The 21,784-nt window shown below is 40.4% G+C and overlaps 2 protein-coding genes across 4 annotated transcripts in view; one reads left to right on the top strand and one right to left on the bottom strand.

The window, feature by feature from the left end:
- Positions 1 to 297: 297 nt before the first annotated feature.
- Positions 298 to 12,405, bottom strand: VDAC3 (voltage dependent anion channel 3). 2 transcript variants are annotated; one of them, XM_081128337.1, is made up of 9 exons: positions 12,056 to 12,405; positions 9,488 to 9,557; positions 8,598 to 8,647; positions 5,823 to 5,975; positions 4,906 to 4,958; positions 3,494 to 3,721; positions 2,138 to 2,288; positions 1,289 to 1,346; positions 298 to 835 (listed from the first exon to the last, which is right to left on the bottom strand). In XM_081128337.1, exons 2-9 carry the CDS (start codon positions 9,552 to 9,554, stop codon positions 744 to 746), a joined length of 852 nt encoding a protein of 283 aa, XP_080984463.1. In that variant the 5' UTR covers positions 9,555 to 9,557; positions 12,056 to 12,405; the 3' UTR covers positions 298 to 743. The 2 variants fall into 2 exon arrangements, with proteins under 2 accessions (XP_080984463.1, XP_080984464.1); XM_081128338.1 differs by having other exon boundaries at positions 1,285 to 1,346; positions 12,056 to 12,285.
- The window catches only part of CCDC168 (coiled-coil domain containing 168), a 33,192-nt gene continuing 23,586 nt past the window's right edge, over positions 12,179 to 21,784 (top strand). The window contains exon 1 of one of the 2 annotated variants that reach the window (XM_081128335.1): positions 12,179 to 12,277. The gene's annotated coding sequence lies outside the window, so the exon portion shown is untranslated. The remainder of the gene's footprint in view (positions 12,278 to 21,784) is intronic. The other variant, XM_081128336.1, reaches the window with a different exon arrangement.

Genomic DNA, 21,784 nt, shown 5'->3' with positions numbered 1-21,784 from the left:
TGGTCTTGATCAGTCACACCCTCGCTCTTTCTCAAAACTACCAATCTGATACTGCTCACACTGCTAAAAGAAGCCAGTACCTCAATGGATGTGCTTCTGCCCGCAGAACAAAATTCACTGTTTCACTCCTCGGCCCTAGTACAGAGTAGCAGTAAGAGTGAGGTACACTGAAGTGGAAAGGACAAGCAACAGCAAGGATATTTCAGGCATACCACTTTGGGCATAAGCCCGACCTATGAGAGTATTTTTCAAAGCAAATCACACCAAATATAAGAAAACCACCACTAGCAAGTCAGATGAGTGATTATTTTAAAATGTGATGGGTTTATTTTATTTTACTCTGATGCAAAACCAAAGATTCCACTACAGCACAAAGACCAATATATTAAAAGGCCATGGAAAAGTGGTGTGGGACATGCAGGACGTGATGTACAAACCAGAGGGTCGGGCCATTTTCTTTATAACACGACACTACACTGTCGCTGAGGAATACATTTAAAATAATACTGCGGAACTGAACTGAAATGTGGCACACACACGACAACTTCCAGGCATGCCTCCAAGCACCTCCCTTAGGATGCACTTGCCATCTCTAGACTTCAGTGTGGGGAGGATTACCATTCTTTGGAACAATAAAAAGTTCACACTTTTGAAATTTCAGAGAAGAATTTTAAGGCCAAAACATAGTGGGTTCATATCTCTTCACCTCCAGGGAGAAATGTGATGCTTTATTCAAAACTGCATTAAGCTTCTAGTTCAAATCCCAACCCAACCTTGTGACCTCCTGCATTGAAGTTCTTTCCATCGATTAAAGCTGAAAGGGTCAGTTTGACTCCTAGAAAGAAGAAAACAGCACAATCACTTATGGCAAGTCTTACAATCAGATCTGCATTTTCTAGAAAGAATGGGTGGAGTCAATGGCATGGATTACAGCTGAGTATAAGAGGCACAAGCATACAGCTATTACTAAACCCAACACAGGGTTATCCATAGTCATCTGATCTGTAATGAGTAAAGCATAATCATAGCGAACTTTATCTGGAGTCCAGGGTTAAGAATAATAAGTGATGAACCAAATTCACAATCCAGAGTGACCAAGTTATAGTTAGAAATACACAGAATTTTTTAAAACAAGAGTACTTGATCTCTTTCACTTTGTATGAACAAGCAAATGCTACAAAATGGTCTGAATCAGCCTACAGTGATTCTAGGTTGTTGTGCAGGTTATTTTCATTTTTCATCTATCACCTTCTACCCCAACCCCATTGTTACTAATTCCTTTACTTACCTGGTCGAAGAGCCTGAGTGTAACCCAGTCCAATCAGGCTGGCATTATTTACTTTAGCCTAAGATTAGGAGATGAAATAGAAACAAGGAAACAATCAATTTCGTAATATGTAAGTCCAGTATGACCACCACTTTATGCATCACATTTCCAAAGCTAAAGCACCTTAGGGTCAATCTAGAATGCCTGAAACTGAGAAGTAAATAAATAAAAAGATAAATGTTTTACAAAGTTAAGAGAACTGGTAGCAACAGCGAGGACCTAAGAATGCATGGTTAAAGGCCTCAAGCAAATACCCCTGTGTACTGAATTCTTTGAGATACCAGTTTACAACCTCTGGTTAGAGCATGAACTCTGGTGAGACAGATCTGGTTCAAATCTTGGCAATGCCACTAATTGTGTGACCCTGGACAAGTTACCTGACCTCTCTAAGCCTCAGTTCCCTCATCTGTAAAACACGGATAAGGATACTACTCGCACCTATAGTTGTGGGGATTAAATGAGATAATACATGTAAAACCCTTAGCACAGTACCTGAAATTTAAGAGCTCAATTAGTGTTAATATTAATAAGAATTACTAATACCAACAGGAATAGTAATTAAATCCCATAAATTTATAGGTAGAGGCCAAAGAGAGAAAATGACTTGAGAAGGTCAAACAACAGCCAAAAACAGGAGGAACTAAGACTAAAACCCAATTTCCTGACTTCAGGTATAATCCTCTTTTTACTACACAATAAACAGCTCATTAAAGTTAATAAAGAACAAGGAAACTACAACCATATCACAACTTTCATTAATAACTTAGATGAAACCCTAAGAGCAAACACAATTTGGTAGCACATTCTTACAGATAGAGAAGTTCTACAATCCAACTTGTATTTAGCAGCGATGCCAAAACGGGTGTTGTTACTGCCAGCTGTCCAAGCAAGGTTTATTGATGTTTCAATCTTCTCATTAACCTTCTGGTAGATAGACCCTCCAAATTCAGTGCCATCATTCCTGTTTGCATGGTATAAGAAAAAGTCATAAATATCTAGTTTGTACCACTGTTATGATATGGAATAAATTTCAAGACTATCTAAACAAGGATCTCACTTAGCAACTACAGATTTCAGCAAACTTCTAACACAAATGATTACCAAACAAAACAAGGAACTAAATTAAAATGTAGTTAACACCTGATTCATTTATTTGGCTCCTTCACATGATGTAAATTTCTTAGTCACAATTAAATCATGCACAAAGGCAGACACCTCAGGTGAATATAAACTTCAGAGTTGAGTTCAACAAAGATTCCACACAAAATATATACAGTGGTATAAGTATAGGAATAAAGCCAATTCTGGATTTCATTTAAAACAGAATCCTAGAGTTAGAAAGCACCCTCCCTACAATACCTAAGTGCACTGCTCCAGAAAAGTACCTAAAATGCTTCAAGCATCCCAGAAGTTAGTTCCTGAATTTTAATGTTTTTCCTAATACTGTTTCCTCAATTTTAATGACACTGTCTATACCATTGCTTGACTTTATTTTAGTCATCATGAGTGAGTTAAAATGTCTAGTGGACAGCAACACTTCAAAAACACATAGTTCATCCTCTTTCTCTTTCTGGTATAGTAGCAGTGGCCAGTAGCCCAAGACATAAAATACAATTTAAAAGTTCAAATTCACTTCACCAGTGGGGTGCGGTCTACACAACTGAATGCAGAATTGCTTTGAGGATCTGCTACTCCTGACAAAGGGTATCTGAAAACCTCCAGAGAATCACTGGGGATGCTCCAGGATGCTTAGATTAATTAGGTGGTGGTTCTTTATGATCCAAACAGACCTGTTTCAGGATACTGCCAAGCTGAGTAGGGTACCGAGGAAGCTGGAACATCTCCAAAGGATCCCTTGTATCAGGAGATGACCTATGTCCTGGGCTCTCTCCATCCCAATGCTGCTTCTACAGATTCTAGAGCTTCATCAAGTTTGGGGTACAGACCGAGAGGTGAGAAACTACCAGCAGCAAAGCACAATGCACCAAGTGCACTAACCTCTGGCAATGTTTTCCTGACTATGAAAACAGTGCAGCGAGGTTGATGTCCACCAAGGAATATTAAATGCAAGTACCATCACTTCTAACCTTCTCAACATGCTAATGGTTACCAACTTTTTGTGTGACTGTACTAGTGCTAAAGGAGAAATAAATTACAAACACTCACACGTGAGTGTGCAGCTGGAAGTCTGCAGCCTTGTAACCCAGGGCAAAATTATTCTGTGACAGCTTGGATTTGGCTGTGTCAAAACTCATCTGATAGCCAGCAAGCCAACCTTCAAAGGCTAACACAGCCCAGCCATAGATGGTTGGGCCAGCAAAATCTATATCAACATTACTGCCAAGACTGAAACAATCCCGTTTATAGGAGGCCTTCAATTTCCCACTCTTCTTTCTGTGAAAAACAAACACAACACATGTAAACAACAAGAGTTTCTACTACTGTCCAGGAATCTTTAAAGTAAGCGACCCCCCTTCTTGCCCCCCCCCCCGTAGATAGCACACATTTGGCAAAAATGTTTCAAATGACTTAGCTCTAAAAATATAATTTTGTTAATATTAGAAATGTACGTAATATTTTTACTTATTCCTCACTATAAGTTCAAATGATGGGTTATTTCGTAATTTCTTGAAGGCATGAACAAAAGTATAAAAAGGAATAAGGTTATTTCAGTACCAAATTAATAATTTAAATATATATATAAATGTACAAGAAGCCAAATTTCTTTAAATATTTCCTAATGCTCAAATGCTATAAAAGGTAACAACACTTCACTTCTAAATTATTAACCTATCATGGAAAGAAGTGCACTTTTTTCTTAAAGGGCACAGTACTTTGGTAAGCATATTTATTTTCCTTAGGGTCAGTGTTTTCTCCATAGACAATTTTAGAGATGGAAGAGAGGTGTGCATTTTTAAAGGACAATGCTGAGATTAGTTCTTAATATCTTTTTCTATTCCAATCAGGCCTCTTAAGAGAATATGTGTCCTGAAGATAACTGAAGGGTGTGGCTGGAAAGACACACCTGTTGTTACAACTAAGAAATGCCACTCTGCCTTTACCTAGCACCTTTGCCCTTTTGATAGTGTTGGCCCATGATAGGCAGATAGGGAACAACAGTTCCCATTTTTAGATGAAGAAACTGAAGCCAAGAAGTTAGGAGGATTTATAAAGGGTAAGAAAGCAAGTCAATAGCAGAACTATTAGTTATAATGTTCTACAGCCAGGAGATTACACTGTATTCTTAAGAAATTCTCAGCAAAATACCACATTCATGAATCTTTAGAATCGCTTATGAAATATCTAATGTCAAACCCTTCTAGTTCCTAAACTCTTTCTACTATGTGCCTCTTTGGACTAGATTGATATTTTTATCTGTTCAATTTTCAAATAAAAATTTTACCCTGCCTCAAGGGAGTCTTCCTTTCTCTTTACTGCATACACATGGTCTCTAATATTCCTAACAGCAACCTCCTAAACTCTTCTGCATCAAAGCTTTTTATTGCAACTCCCTACTCTAAACCCCTCTATCCCTACAAGCTAAAAAGCATTTCAGAAAATAGGTTTTGGATAATTACCCTGTGTTCGGTACAAATATGGTATCAAGAGTCAGTTTCAACCCTTCAGCCAACTGAAAAATAAAGATTTAAAATTAATAATTACTAACTTTCAATTCTTATTTTGACTCAAGAAACCAATTCTAAAGTATTTTCTAACTTCTTCTCTAACAAAAAAACAAAAGTGATTAAAGAGAGACAAATATTAAATTATTTAATAAATTACCTCTTTATCCCTCTTTGTCCCTTTACCCCTCCTCTCCCCTCACCCCAGCTTCATCATGATTCTCTCACCAAAAAAACAGGTTAAAATATAAAAGTCAAATTCTCTTCCAGCCAGTAACATAAATCAAAGTAAAAAAACAACAAAATTCCAATACAACAAAATAATATTGATACTCTCTTGAAATTATTGCAATAATACAACCTGATATTTAACAAGCCAACTTGAGTACTTTATTCAACTTAAGTACTTTAGTACTTTATTGCCTTTATATGGTAATGTGCATATAGACAAACTTTAAAAAATAGTGGCCCGTACACAGCTGGCCCTTGACAAATATCTGATAGATTTTTCTCTTTGAAACATTATAGAATTTTTAGAAACATTTTTCTGTGAAGCCAATTTTGCAACCATTACAAAACAAAATTAAAACTAAGTCACTGAAAACAGTTTGGTCTACCCAGGAGAGGCTCAGATGTGTAACAGAATAAGTATAAAACTTGAGAATAAAGATGTAGAGTGATAATTATGTACTCACAAACAAAGCCCTACTTTCTATAAACATAAGACATACTAAAGAAGGCCAAATACAGAGGAAAAAATATGGCTATTGAACACGCTAAAGGAGTTTGTTCAGATTATATTTGGGGCTTGTTTGTCATCTTATCTGCAAGATAAATTTAACATACAAATAACTTATAATGCTTTCTCTTACCTTATTCTCCCAAGAGATTTCTGTCCCAAGAGTATTGTCTGTGTTCCATTTTTGGGTGAAGGTAAGTCCATAGTTACAGACCTTATATTTGGTCTCTAGGTTGCCTGATGCTTTCCCTGAGTCAGTATAAGCATGACCAGAAGTAGAAAATTCCTAAACAGTAAAAAATAATTACTCTAAGGGGAAGTCATCAAAAGAAAAAAATCATTTCAGAAAGCAGTGTTCAATGCATCAGACACCTGTACAATTAACATTTTACCACAGCCCTACTCTACAGCAACTTATTGCCTGCTTTCCTCCTTTCTTTCTAATCTCTAAATATTTTAACCAATTTTAGATATTTCCATTACTGCACCTCTCTTATTGATATTTCTTGTTTCAAATACTCTCACTAAATGGAAATCTTAAATTCTCTCCTTTAGAAGTGTCTTAACTGAAAATAAATGCTTTACTAAAATGACAAAAATATACAATCTTAAACATTTTACTTCCATGCCCTGAAAAAGATTATCAGTTTTCTATCACCATTTAAACTATTAGTTAATTTTAAAGTCCTTAAAATTCCCAAATCAGTGGAAGCACTAGTCTCTCTCCTCCCCTTTTAATAGGGTCAGAACTCATCACATTTTTTAAAAATTTATTTTTATTGTGATAAAATACACTTAATATAAAATTTACAATTTTAGCCATTTTTAAGTGTACAATTCAGGGGCATTTAGTACATTCATACTGTTATGAAAACTTTTGTCCACAAAACTATCTATAAAACTTTCAGCATAAACAATTTTAATATTTGAAAATGTCTGTGCATTTTTAATAACAAAATACAGTGTTATAATTTATCCCTCTTTCTCCCTTCTCCCTTTGTCTACCTTTTAAAGTGCTTTCTATCAAATAGTTACTATGAGGTCCTTAAAATAGATCCTCCTCCCTACTTAAGTGTCATTTCAGTCATATGACAATAAGCAATTAGAAATAGATATCCTTCTAGGGGAAGCAAACAGTCAACACCTGTCACCGACAATCTATGAACTGTCAAGAAGAAAACATTCTGATTGGCCCTGTTTTTAAAGAACATTTCTGAAATGCTACCGACCCTGACCAGTTATATTTCACTGCCTGCAACATGAATCCTCTCTTTTTCAAATACCCTGCTCCCTAACTCTGGTTCTAGGCTGATGAAACAACCGGGAAACTCTGATCTGTTTATCAACAGCACACAGAAAGTTTTCAAAGAGAACATCACGCTGCACATTTAGGGCAAGGCCTTAGTAAAAACTGATAAAAAGCTAGTCATGTTTAACAGTTTACACAATTATTTAATTTGACCAGCACTTTCTTTCAGTAGATCCAACTACCCAGTGTTTTATTTTTTACATTACCTTTCATAAACTTGAAAGTATAATAAATATACACCTTAGTTTTGGTGTTCAAAATTAAGGTTAAAGAGTAGTCTACCTCTCTTCCTTATCATTTCTTAGTTTGAAGCTTTGTCAAAAGTCTAAAATACCAGATATGAATCTCAGAAGGCTAGTATTTTTCTTAGTTCCAGCATCATAACTGCTTGTTTTTGTCTGATTTCATAATTAGATCAAACAGTGCAAAATACATTTATAACATGCACGTAACATCTACAGCTCTACGTTAAATGCTAGAAAGCAACAAAACAATCTTAAAATGTTGCTGTTAGATGGTATATGATAAAAATATCAAGATGCAATCTAAGACATTTGGAGCAATGGATGAAATTTATCATGAATCAGTACCAGAGACCAAAAGCAGCCATAAAAACAAGCACACAAACATGCTCTATTTTTCTTACCATCTGAACGAATATTCCCACACCACAGCAGCATGAAAGGGAGATAAAATTTCAGTTGATGGTTTTTGCAACACAAACCTAACTTGAGCAAATTCTGAAACCCTACTCAAAATGAGTATATTTCTATTTTAACAGAACCATATACAATATGCCCAGCCTAGTAGGATAGTTGCATATATATTTATTCACCACTTAGAAAACCTAGGGAAAGAATGACAGTGATAAGCCAGGATTATACCAAATATGAGACAAAGTATCATAAGAATTCCACATACAGTACCTCTTGCCCTTCTAATTAAATCATTATATCTAGAAATAAAATTTCCATTGGTTTAAGTAATACCAAAAAAGATGCAGCCAGTAAGGAGAAATCATAGAATGAGGAGAATGCAAAGGTAATCTAGTTGCTGAGACTTACTGAATAAAAGCTCTGGTTAATGATGCTTTGAAAATATGCATATATATCTTTTTACTATATTTTTAACGTCCAGTAAAAAAGACTTTGTGAATGTCAATAAAAACTGTAAACTAATTTCTAACGTGCATTTTATTTCTACATTTGCTTCAATTAATCATGAAGGGACACAAACTAAAATTAATTTATTCTTGTAAAAGGGCGATAAAACTTGCATGAACCCAATACAATTAAAGTTTTCAATGCCCATATTCATGAAGGTATAATGATATGGCATGGGTCAAAATATATATATACATACACTGTATCGTCTGAGAGTAAGACTAAGAATAGTCTATGACAAAAACAAAACTCAACCTGATTGCCTATGGGCTGAGTGAGGATTCTCACTGAAATCTGAGTGTGGAACAAAGCTGTCAGGAAGAGAGCACAGAGCCAAAAATATGCTGCTTCACATAACCAGACTAAACACTGATTTTTAAACAGGTTCCTTTCAGTTAATCAGGTTACATCTACTGGAAATATAGGAAGTACTTACCACTCCACTACATGACTTGGTTCTCAGATCTATTTTGACCATGCCAAACCCTAGACACACACACAAAAATACAGTAATGTACAAAATGTGATATTCACTCCAGTTTTTGCAACTTAGAAATTATGAAAATAATCGATAGTACCGTCCATATGGAAAATACATAGTATTCTCCTTAAGTGAGAGTTCCACAAGAAACTGAATTACAATGAACAAAATAACTTAAGCATAATTTTTAAACCCCTCAAAATAAGACAGACATATTTTAAAACTATAAATTAAAGAATGAATAAGTGAAAGGAATATGTACTATTCTGAGAACCAAAATGATTAGAAAATGCTATGCAGATATATATACAAGCTTAAAATATTCACAATTAACATTACTAGTTAATAAAAAAATCAAATGTGTACAACACAAAAAATTAAAAGTTGAAAGACTAAACTTTAAAAACTAAAAATAAATGTCTATTTGGGTCAAAGAATACATGTTACTACAAAGACGTCAAAAGTTGTGTCTTCATTCTCACAAAAATACTGCTATTATTTGGAGAAGGAAAAATGTACCCCCTACTGTAACTGTACCCAGGGCTAGCCAGAGAAGGCATACATATTTTAGATTTATATTATTTGGTCTTACAGATAACATTAACTATGTGTGGGTGTGGGTGTGGGTATGTGTATACACACACACATATATACATATAAAAACACAATTGTTTTTAATAGCTCTGGGACTCTTCTAAAGAATGAAGTCTAATAACCTGTTAATAGTTATCCCCTTGAATCTTGTGGGACACATTAATGTTGACTTAACCTCATTTTATTAGCACAGTATAAGCATTCAATACTAACCCTTACCCCAAATCAAAAATTTACAATAGCATACTTACCATATCCTTTGTTGAAGACATCCTTGGCAGCCTTTCCCAGGTCACAGTAAGTTGGTGTGTTACACATTATCTTATTAAAAAAAAAAAAATGGGGACAATGGAATGAAAATAACCATTTAGTATTTATTCCCCCTTAGTCATTCTACTGTTTAGTGCTATGAAAAGAGGTATACAGTTTTCTCTTCCTTTCCATCATTAATGCTTATACCCTAATGCAAGCAAAGCTGAGAAGGCATCCTGCTCCTTTAAAAAGACGGGAGAATAAAAGGGTTTTTTCAGGAGAGTCAGAGGTCATCTTCTAATTGCATTTGAAAGAAATTTCTTCCTTTTTTTTTTTAATATATCTTTATTGATTTCAGAGAGAGGAAAGAAGAGGGAGAGAGAGAGATAGAAACATCAATGATGAGAGAGTCATTGATCGAACCCGCAACCTGGGCATGTGCCCTGACCGGGAATCGAACCCTGATCGCCTGGATCCCAGGTCAATGCTCAACCGCTCAGCCACGCCCGGCCGGGCAAGAAAAGAAATTTCTTACAGGCTGAAGGAGAAATGTGTTAATTTAGCTTTTTACTTTTAAAAAAGGAAAATTTACATTAGTAAAACATTTCTCAGGCTCTTATAAAGCTAAAGAGCTGTCTGTATAAAGTGACAAGGTAAATTTGTTAAGGAACATAAGTTTAAACAGATGCACTAAAAACCTTCTGGGTTAACATTTTTGCCACTCTGAAATTCAGTTCTTAAAATAAAAATTATCATACTAATTGAAATGTAATCATCCAGAATATGCCCTCTTTCAAAGCTCTTCTTAAAGTGCTATGATCTTACCCATTAACTGGAAATAGGAAAAATTCTACCTGCAGTACTGTGCTTACCAAAAATTGGTGTACACTCTAAAGTTCACGCCTTCAAAATCCCAAGGTGTCTTGACTTTTCATCTTGCCTATTTAATATTCACCCAGCTTTTCTACTGCCAATATGACTCTCACATCGAAATTCTCAGTTCTATTAACACTGCTGAACATACTATTCTTTTGCTCTCTTTGTGTAAAGGGAAATCTGCAGCAGTCTCAAAAGTTACATGTAGCCAATTTTAGAACCACCTGAAGCAGCCCCATAGCCCAATACTATACCAGAAAATTCCAGAGCACCGGCTAGCCCTTGCAATTACTATAACTACACATTCAAACTAATATTTATTCATATTTAGCCTAGGTCTTAATATGGCCTTCTGCTAAATTTCTGCCTATGCCATCATACCTGAACATAATATACACTTATAATGCACTTCTTAACTGTGAATTATTAAAAATTTGTTCCTTAACCTAAACCTGTCAAATATGACAGACATTACATGTTAAGGAAACATGCACACAAAGCTACGAGGAAAGAGTATAGTAAAGATAAAAGGGTCAGGATAAATGTACTGACTCATACCATAATAAAACTTCTTTTCTAAGCCACAGGATTTCAGAGTTCACTTCAGGGCAATTATTTTACAATTCAGTTCTTTGTATTCAAATGATCGATTCTATACATTTTACACATTGCCAACTGCAATCTGGTATTATTTTGTATGATCACAACTGATGCTGGTAACTGTTGAAATTTTGCCAGACGACTGTAATTTGGAAAGTACAGAAAAGCAGGCACTCTATACATTCAAATAGAAATGTTAAGCCTTTCCAGTCTGGTTTTTCACCTACTGACACAAGAAAAGGTGCACCTAAATGTTTAAAGACAGCCATCTAGGGACTTATCACAATCTTTTAGCATTCTGCCTTCTTTTTCAAAACCACTGCCGGACACTTTGCAAAAGTTTACTAACAGATCTCAATTCTGCCTCGTTCAAGCTTACTTATTTCAGGCCCATGATTCTGCTGGGAAATGCATGACTGGTATGATCAAGCAAAAATCGAGAAGACACAGGGACTTCACGTTACTCAAGAGCAACGAAGCCTATCGAAAGCGATCATCACATATTTCTATTAGCGCTACAACATGCACTTGTTGTTCGTAGGCACGTACAACGTACCGAGGTTGCAGGAGACGCAGACGGGGAAGGAGAGGGCGTTAACTAGGTGATACTGCTTCACACAGTAACTACAGAGTCAGTAAAGAGCCTGTTTGTCCCTCGTTTCTCCTTTTTAAGTTGCACATATAGCATCCTCCCTTCGGCAGTAAGGAATGGAAGGGCTCCCCGATGCTGGACAATTTCCGAAAGGCAGCTGGGGGCAGGTACTGGGTTTGGGGTTCGAGGACCCAACTTCCCTAGAAACCAACCTCCTTTCTGGCTGGACGCCTGGAAACAAAGTCCCCCGGGCACACCAGGCGGAGGGAAGGTCGCGGCTCGGCGCTCCCGCCCCCGCCGGCGCAGCGGCTCCATCACCTGAGGCGGCCAGGGGAGCAAGGTCCCCTTCTGCCCTCCGCGGCCCGGCCCGCCCGCGCCCCGTTAGGCTGCTCTCCCCTCCCGAGCCCTCCGTTAGGCCCCCTCCCGTCGGGTCCCCTGCTTGGTGACGACCCACCGCCCCCTCACTGCCGGCCCAGCCCGCGGTCTCCGCTCCCCTCACCTCCACCTAGAGAGCAGGTCTCTGCTCCGCCAGGGCAACGCTGAAGGTCTTCTTCAACCAACGCCGTCCGCGCCTGCGCGGCCTTAGTCCCCCCGCGGCGCCTGCGCGCCCCTGCCTCCCCCCGCGCCGCGTATGCGCCGTGGTGTCACACCGGGGTCGCGCGCCGCGGAGCTGCGTGCCGAGGGGAACAGCTGGGGCGAACCAACACCACCAACTGTCTGGGTATGTGTGCGCGCGTGCGCGGCGGGGCCCAGCGCGCAGGTGGCCTGGGCGGAGGTCGGCGCGAGGCGGGAGAAGCCTGGCGGGATCGCACCTTTGTCCCCGGAGGGTTCGCTCTCGCGAGAACGCCCGGAGGTTACTAGTTACTGTTGCCGTGGGAGGGGCCGCTGGGGAGGCCGGCGGAGGACGCTCGGTACTCGAATGCCCGCGGATGCTCGGGCTCGGCAGGTCAGCCCCAGGCCGTTTCATTCTCTGGCGGGTGCCTTGCAGGTTTTTATGGGAAAGTCTCCGACTGACTAAAGTTCAAGAATGTGACCCATAGGTTATCTCACTTTAAGGGTGAGAAAACATGGGCCCCGCGGGGGGTTGGTGACATCACGTATTGAAGATCAATAGGCAGCGGTCGGTGGATTATAATTCAGAGGGAGACGGGCGGACGAGGGAAATCTCTTCTTTCGAGAATACCAACTAATAAATGTAGGAGAAATTATAGAAATAGAAAATCACCACTTTGGAACCACCAGTAATTGACTCAGGCAAAATGATCAGTGGATGCAGGATGGTTGAGGGTATTCATGCGGTTTAAATGTATCACCGGCAGGTGACTTACTAAAGGGAAAGGGCACCGTCACGTCAGAGACGCCATGTGCCCCCGGAGCGATGCACGGAGGCCGCGATGGTCATTATTCTTGCCAGAAGTGTGTATTTCGTCTCTCTTCATGAGGAAACAAACTCAAATTAAGGGACATTCAGCAAAACCACTGCCCAGTGTCTTAAAACATGTAAATGTTGCCCGGCGGGGCCTGGCTCAGCGGTTGAGCGGGGCCTGGCTCAGCGGTTGAGCGCCGACCTAGGATCCAGGTGATCCGGTTCGATTCCCGGTCAGGGCACATGCTGGGGTTGCCGGCTGGATCCCGGGGGGGGGGCGTGCAGGAGGCGGCCGATCAATGACTCTCATCATTGATGTTTCTCTCTCTCTCTCTCTCTCCCCCCCTCTCCTTTCCTCTCTCTGAAATCAATAAAGATATATTTAAACAAACAAACCAAAAAAAAACATGTAAATGTCATGAAAGATTAAGAAAAAGACTTGCGAACTGTTCTAAATTAAAGGAAACGAAAAATATGTTACTAAAAGCAACGTGATCCCAAATTGGACCCAGGGCGGGGCTGGAGGGTAGCTATTGAAAAACTTTATTGGGACAACTGGAAAAATTTGAATGTCGGCTATATTAGAATTGCAACAATGTAAAATTTTCTGAGGGTGATAATTGCATCTTGGTTATGCAGACGGCATTGTTTTTAGGAGATACATGCTAAAGTATTTAGGAGGGAAATAGCATGTGTCTGCAACTTACTCAAATGGTCAAGGAAAAAAAAGAGAAAAAAGCAAGTGTGCAAAATGTTAACAATTGGTGAATCTAGGTAGAAGATATATGGGTGTTCATTGCATTATTCTTGAAACTTTCCTGTAAGTTTAAAATTGTCTAAATAAAAAGTTGAGGAGAACCCACACACAGTCTGTGATGTTCGGTTCCCAGACCATGTTGCTGCTTGAATCAGTGGCAAATATCAGTATTTTCCTGCTGTGTGTAAGGCATTTCAGGCAAATAAGAGAGAAGGAAGATAAATGCTCCCAAATGACTCATAATGCAGAACTTGGACAAGTGCCTGCCAAATGAGGCAAAATATGATGAATGTCATAAGCAAAGCACTATGACTTAGTAAGCTAAATAAAATGAGCTTTGGAGTCAAAAGAGGCTGGGTTTGTATCTCAGATCGGCCAACTTTGTGGTATTAGACAAGCAACTTAACCTCTCTGCCTGTTTCTACATCTGTGGAACAAACTAAATAAGATTTATGTCAGCCCTGGCTAGTGTGGCTCAGTACTTAAGAGTGTTAGCCAATGCATGGAAGGGTCACCGGTTCAATTCCCGGTCAAGGTTACCTACCTGGGTTACAGGTTTGAGGCAACCAATTGTTGTGTTTCTCTCTCTTTCTCTCTCTCTCTCCCTCTTCCCTCCCTCCCAATCTCTAAAAATCAATGGAAAAAATATCCTTAGGTGAAGATTAACAAAAAAAATAAAATAAGATCTACTTCAGAATATTATAGTGAATACTAAATGAAATAATGTTATTCATCGCACAAAACAATCTTCCTGGCATATGAAAAATGTTCACTAGTTACTAACACAGATGAAAATTAATATGCAATAAGACTTTAAAAACTGTACAAGCAAAACCACATTTATTCATATATATATATATATATATATATATATATATATATATGAATATTAGGGCCACAACTTCAGCTTTATTTTGGCACAGACCTGGTTTTTGTTGGGTACAGCAGGCCATTAAAGGCTGTAAGGAGCACTTTGAATGGGAATCTGGCAACATCCCTTCCTTTGGCTTCTGCTATCCAAAGATGGTTTCTGTTATTCAAAGATCTTTTTTTCTGAAAGGACCTGACACCACCCGTCCCAGGTCTTGCAGAGAGACTTCCTCTTTTCCCCTACCTGATTCAGGAAAGTGATGAAAGAAATGGTTAAGGAAAACTGCAAAGGGAATCCATCCTTAGTTTCCTATCTCTCTGGCCCTGTCAACTTAATGAGATCCAGGTTAATACTCAATGTCCATATCAAGTCTCTGACCTCGGCCACTTCAAATTACAGCCAGTTCTCACTTCCCTACCTACGCTGGGATCTAAACCCTTGGGAAGTGTAGAAAATATGTTCTCAGTCCAAATCCTAACAGCATGGCATTCTTCTCCTATAAAAATCTCTAGAATCAGAATTTTAGAGCAGGGAAGGGACTTTAGACTCCTTCATTTGTGAGACATTTGCTAAATGCTAATTATGTACAGGGCACCATGCTCAGAGCCGAGGTATGAGGAAACATTCAACATGTCAGTGCCATGTGGGTCAAGAAGCCCATGAAGATGGTGTCACCTAGTGGGCAAGTTCCCAACACAGGTCACCTGCTCTAGTCAAGATAACCTGCTGATCTGCCTATGTTGCCTTTTTGGGAGAAAATTTCAGAAGGTTAATATACTTTTAGCCTCAGAAATGAAAAAAAGAAAACAAGAAAGAACAGAAGCCCCACTGTGGAGAATTGGTAGCTCAATTACCCTAGGTGTAAGAAAAATTAAAGATTCTGTAGCCAGTGGTGTTACTTCCCTGTTTCTTTAAAGAAAAAGGGCCCACTTGCTTGTTTTCAGGGACTCCAAAATTCTGAGGAGTGAGGATCCCCTAGTTACTGGGTGGCTAAAGGCATTTTTGAAGGAGAAGTACAAGTCATGTGCCTGTGTTTCTACAAGAAGGCAGCAGATCACAGGAACCCAGCAGTAAAAGCACCTAACTGCATAGGGAAGAGACTGAAAGCTCCTCCGAAAAGTGATGTTGAATGACCCAGGTGGACAGGAGGAGAACGGCTCCCAGTGCAGAGGGACAGAGTGATCAAAGACTTAATACATCATACCCTGAAATTCCATGTCTTAAGGACGCATCTCAAAGAAATAGTCATAGATTTATGCAAAGATTTATCTTGAATAGCCTGAATGATTTAGAGTAGCAAAAAATTTTAAACAACCAACATTTAGAAGATTCATTAATTAAACTATAATACACTCATGTTCTGGGCTATTGTACAGCCTTGTGTTCTGATAATATCTGATGATCTGGGGGAAAGGTTCAGTGGGGAAAAAGGAAACATAAGTACAGTGTAATCCTGTGTGTGTGTCTCTGTGTGTGTGAGTTTTGCTTTAAGAAGAAGCAAGGAAATTATAATTATAAACATCAGTGTTTACCTCTGATGGGGCAGCAGACAGAGATCCAGATTGGGCAGAAGACGGGCACATGGAGAGACGCAGGCATTAGTAATGGCTAGTTCAGGAGCTGGTGATAGATTAATTATGTTGTATATTAAACAAATAAATGCTATATGTATATGTATGTGTATATATACCTGCATATAAAAATTAGGAATATTTAACAAAATTTGACAGTTACTACCTCTGCCAGGCCAGAGTACTTGTTATTTTTATTTTCTTCACACTTTTCTCTATTTTTCAATTTCTAAAGCTTTGAAACATGTATCTGTGTTATAATTAGAAATTTAAACTCACTTTTATAAGGTGGGGAAGTATGTAGATTTATGAGGAGAGTTTTGTTCCATGGGGAATTCCCACCAAAAATTGGGAAATGCCTCTGGAATCTAGAACCTGTAGTTTACAATGGCCCTTCCGAGTGCTCACTTCATTTATGACCACAAGGGGGCGCAAGGAAACAAGATAAAAGAAAAGCTAAACCTGGGAGGGTGGAAACTGGATTTGGGATTTCCAGTCACCACCATGACCCCTGGCCTCTCCTTGTTCCCCAGAGTCTTATCCAAGTTTTTCATAAGGTTGGAACACAGTTATGAATCCTATAAGATTGGACAGTGAATCTGTGGGCTTTTCTACCAAAGTAAGAGCTTATGTTGAATGTCAAAAGGGCAGGAAATATTTGCAAATTGTTTTAGTGGGGAAACCAATTTTATCAGTGTATCACGTGTAGATTAGTGTACATCCTGGCTGACACAACCTGCACATTATTTCATCTTCATCACTTGCTAATGGAGCTCTATCATATTTACATAAAGGATAATTTAAGAAAAAAGAAGGTGAGATATTCCTACACTTGTATGTAAATTCAAAAATAGCAACAGGCAGTGTTCCCTTTGATTTTATTTCTTAGTGAATATATAGCTATGTTTCAAGCAACTTAATATGTTTGGGAATGGACTTTGGTTAGTGAGCTGAATAGTGTGGTATAGAAGAAAGAAATAAACTTTGGAACCAGAAAATTTATGTTCAAATCCTAGGTCTGCAACTAGCCATATGATGTTAGTCAAGTTACTTGAATTCTCTGAGTCTCAGGATCTTCATTTGAAGATCCCCAGAAGTAAACTCCTGGTCAAATGGGGCCCAACCAGAGGGCCCCAGCCACACATAACTTTCTTTGGCCAAAGTTCTGAGGAAACTTGAACCACACCCAGCATTTACCCAGAGTAGTAGCCTGGGTCAGAGAAGGCCAATCACACCCAGTGAGTCTGATGGAGTAACCAGAGGAAGACCCAGACTGAAGAGAAGTAGAGAGGTTGTGGGAGCTCGGGGGGGGGGGGGGGGGTACTAGAATTAGGTGCTCCCCCACCCCCTGGAGAATACTCCAGGGAAATTCAAGGCAAGCAGCCTCTCCCTTCAGTAGGAGATTACAGAGCTCATGTGTACAGAGCTCATGGGTACCTATCCCGCGCCTCCCAGCTTTACTGACATATAATTGGCACGTAACATGATGTAAGTTTACAGTGTACACTGTGAGGATTTGATACACCTATGTACTATAAAATGTTTACCACAATAAGGTTAGTTATCACATCCTTTACCTCACAAAATTAGTTTTGTTGTTACAGTGAGAACATTAATGCTCTACTCACAGCAACTTCCAGGCACACAGTACAGCATTGCTAACTATGGTCACCACAGTCATTCAGTTTGAAAATTTTGCTTCTTCAGATCTGGGACTCCAGGCAGGATTGGGGTCTCCTAATGCCACAGGATTCACCCCTACTCTTGAGGGAAAAGAATCCGACTCCGTTTGGTCTGCATCTTAGGGCTCAGACCAAAAGAGGGCAGAGCCTGTTCAGTGCTGGGGTAGAGGATTCCCCGTAGCTGCTCCTTCCCTGGAACAGGCCTCCTGAGTATGTGGATCACCCATTCATGTCCACTCTCTGCCCCCCAGGGTCATACAGAAAGGCCCAGGACTGGGTCTGGGAGACATTTCAGACCACAAACCCACATGGGAGAGGTCACTGCCCCGACTTAGATTGCTACCCTGGGTGATAGATCTGATCACTCGGTTCAGGCTCTGACGCCACCAGAACACCATTAAATTGGACAGTACACTGGGATTAAGGGAGAGGAGAAAGAAAAAGTGGAGTGAGTTATGGGATGCAGAGAGAGAAGAAAAGAAAATAATGGAGATAAATGAGGCAAAAGAGAGACAAATGATGAAAAAGAACTAAAGGTGTGACAGAAAGACAATGGATTTAATGGAAAAGAGTGGCTGTTGGGTTCCAGTCCATTTCTAGGCTTCCGCCCACCTCCTGAGGCCCTCCCCCTCCCTGCACTGTGTTTACTGTTGTTATAGCCGATGAACAGAATAAAACAAAGTGAACTCCGTGAAGATACACTGCTTTCCAAGTTGCTGTTTCATATGAATTTCATAGAACCAAAACACTAAAAGGGCCTCAAGGAGCCATTTGTAAACTACTGTAGAAACATAAGTATAATTCAGTTTTTTTTAAAAAAGCACCAACATTTTACATACCTGACCCACAGAATAGTGCTGTACACTTAGTGGAATCAATGGAAGGACACCACAGTCAAGTCAGAGCAATGCTCACGCAAGTCCACTCAAATGCACACGCTGCTTCTCAACTCACCCACTCCGCCGACCAGTGAAGACAGTGCTGTCTTCCAACTAATATGTATTGAGACGGAGCTGCTGCTGCTTTTATCTTTTCTTGTCTTTTCATAGCAGCGTCTATTGTCACGCTCTCAGCCCCCACTATCTGTGTTTTGTGCAGCATGAACATGTCAGCAATTGCTATGGTATGAAAGTTTGCACCCTCCTAAATTCATACGTTGAAATCTAACCCCCAGTGTGATGGTTTCAGAAGGTAAGACCTTGGGAGGTGCTTAGGTCATAAGGGTGGAACCCTCATGAATGGGATTAGTGTCCTTATGAAAGAGACTCCAGAGCCCTGCATTGCCCCTTCCGCCAGGCAAGGAGACAGCAAGAAGACAGCTGTTTATGAACCAGGGAACAGGTCTTCACCAGACACAGAACCTACTATGTGGTTACCCTGGGCTCAGACTTCTAGCGTCCAGGAGTGTGAGAAATACATTCTGTTGTTTATAAGTCACCCAGTCTGTGGTGTTTTTGTTATAGCAGCCCAAACAGACTAAGACAAATACGAAGAGTGCCCAACATAGGTCAGGATGGACAAGGCATTTTAGATCTGTGAAATTACACACATCATCTAAATTTTTTAAGCAAAAAGAAGGCAGAGCTTATCCTTGAAGGAAGGTTTGGGGATCCCCCGTGCTGCTAGCTAGACACCTGGTGTCGAGTCAGAACTCCAAGGCTACTGCTGCTAGAAAAGGGAGGTCTGGCCCTAGCAAGTTTGACTCAGTGGTTAGAGTATCAGCCCGCAGACTGAAGGGTCCCAGGTTCGATTCTGGCCAAGGGCACAAACTATCCCGGGCCCTGCTCCGGGCACATGCAGAAGGCAACCTATTGATGTGTGTGTCTCACATTGATGTGTTTCTCTCTCTCTGCCCCAGTCTCTCTGAAAAGCAATGGAAAAATATCCTCGGGTGAGGATTTTAAAAGAAAGAAAAGGGAGGTCTGAGCACCACCATGTCACGCAACTCCAATGTGGGCCGTGCACATAGACTATAGTCTGAACGGTGCCTCCGGAGCCGGGCCACGTGGTGGCCAGGGTGACCCCACTGTAATCTCCCAGAAGACTGGTCTCTACGTGGTCCTCAAGGTGATGAGGAACTGAGGCTGAAAGGTGACATAACCTCTCCAAGGTCACACAGTCAGTGAAAGAGGCAGAAACCCAGTTTCCCTGGCTCCCACCCATGCTGTCTCCAGATGTAGCAAGACATCTGACAAACTCTACTCCTTGGCCATTGCAGATGGTTTGCTTTACCATCTGGCCTCAGGTAATTACGTGGTAACATTTACATCCACTCTGTGATTATATCCTGCAATCTTTGTCTGCTCTCATCAACATGCCCCTTCTTTTATTTTACTGAACATTTCCTGTGAGATTCTGCGGAAGGCCTGCCTGTTTCAGTTACTTTGATTCTCTTTTAAGAAAAGCGAAATTTATGGAAATCAAACTGGTTTTGACACAGGAGTCATAACAAATAACAATTTCCATTCCTCAGCGAATATAAATCGTGGGTTCTGACTCTGCCTGTGGCTTCAACTATAGCAGCTATCATTTGGGGGGATACAGGGGTCAGCTCTGACACACTAGCCTGCGCTTCTTCCCGGGGCTGTGAGTCACCCAGAGAGTGGCATCAGACCTACAGTGCTAAAACTGGGGCCCTTGGGATTTTTTGAGGGGAGGGGAATTTTTGTTTCCTCTAAGCTCTGTCAGTATTGCTGGACTTTAGCATTCCTTTGGCCCAAGTGCTCCCTTGAAACTAAGAGGATCAGCTCAAGCTTTTCAGTTAACACAACCCTTGCCAGAGGGGTGTCAGAGTGGCAGCCTCTGGGCCAACACTGCACGGGAGGGCTTCCTTTGTTCCTTGGCTGATGAGAGAGACAGCCACAGCCCAGTGCTGCTCCAGGGGTGTTCTGAGTGGGCTTTGCAAGTACTCCGCTGCTGCCGTCTGCATTGTGAACTCTGGCACCCTGACCTAAGAGCAGAAAAAGTGCCTTTTAAGCAGCAACATTTTTTAGACGTTCCTTTCCCCCTTACCTCTCCCTGTCAACCTCTTCCTCCTGCCCCACCATCCCTCATCCCCAGATCATAGAGATGCAGCCTTACGGTGGACGACTGGATGATTAATGCTGCCACAAGGGCATCACGTCTCAGTTGTTGGCACCCCAGCTGAGGAACACTGTGGTCATTAACAGGCAGGCACTTGAGGCAGATTTTAAAACATGCCGAAAGTCATTTTTGACACACTTAACTTTCCTCAGAATTGCTCTGGCTTCTTAGAAGACATAGAAATAGCCACTTTTCGATAATTCAGTGTGAGAGAAATATCCCACTACTCTCAGGTAAACAATAACACAAATGTAATGACAAATGGCATTGGGTCTTAATGCTTGGGTGACACTGGAGTAGTTGGGGCTGCAGGAGAAATGAGAGCACCTGACTCTTCAGCTGGGCCTGCAGCGATGCTGAGACTCCTCCGCTCCAGACACTGTTATCACATAAGAATATGGACCCAATGTTACCAGTTCGTCCTTTCTTATTTTTTTCCAGTAAAAATAGGAAAGCTGGATTTTAATGTAATTCTCCCCCCACCCCTCCCAAAAAAAATGTTGCCACCACCACCTACCAGTTAGAGCAGCTAAAATTAAGCAGACCTCTCTGTGTGTGGACACGAATGTGGAGCCTCTGGAGCACTCACACTGGTGGAATGTGGAGGGTGCAGCCACTGGGGAAACAGCCAGGGAGCCTCTTAACAAGTGAAATATGTACCTACTGCAAAGATCCAGTTCTCCCAAATAGCATTCCAAATTAAACAGAAACGTATTTCCATACGGAGACTTGTACACAAGTGTAGGAGCAATCAAAGTGTCCATCAGCAGGTGGATGGATAAACGCCATGGAATACTACTCGTCAATATGATTATAAATAGTCATAATATAAATGAATTTCAAACCATTACTCTGAAATAAGCCAGGCAAAAAACATATTTTTTATTCCACTAGAAA

This window comes from Miniopterus schreibersii, assembly GCF_964146895.1.
Source record: "Miniopterus schreibersii genome assembly, chromosome: 2".
Lineage (NCBI taxonomy): Eukaryota > Metazoa > Chordata > Mammalia > Chiroptera > Miniopteridae > Miniopterus > Miniopterus schreibersii.
Note: the sequence above shows the minus strand (reverse complement) of the source record. Positions and strands in the feature narration are given on the sequence as shown.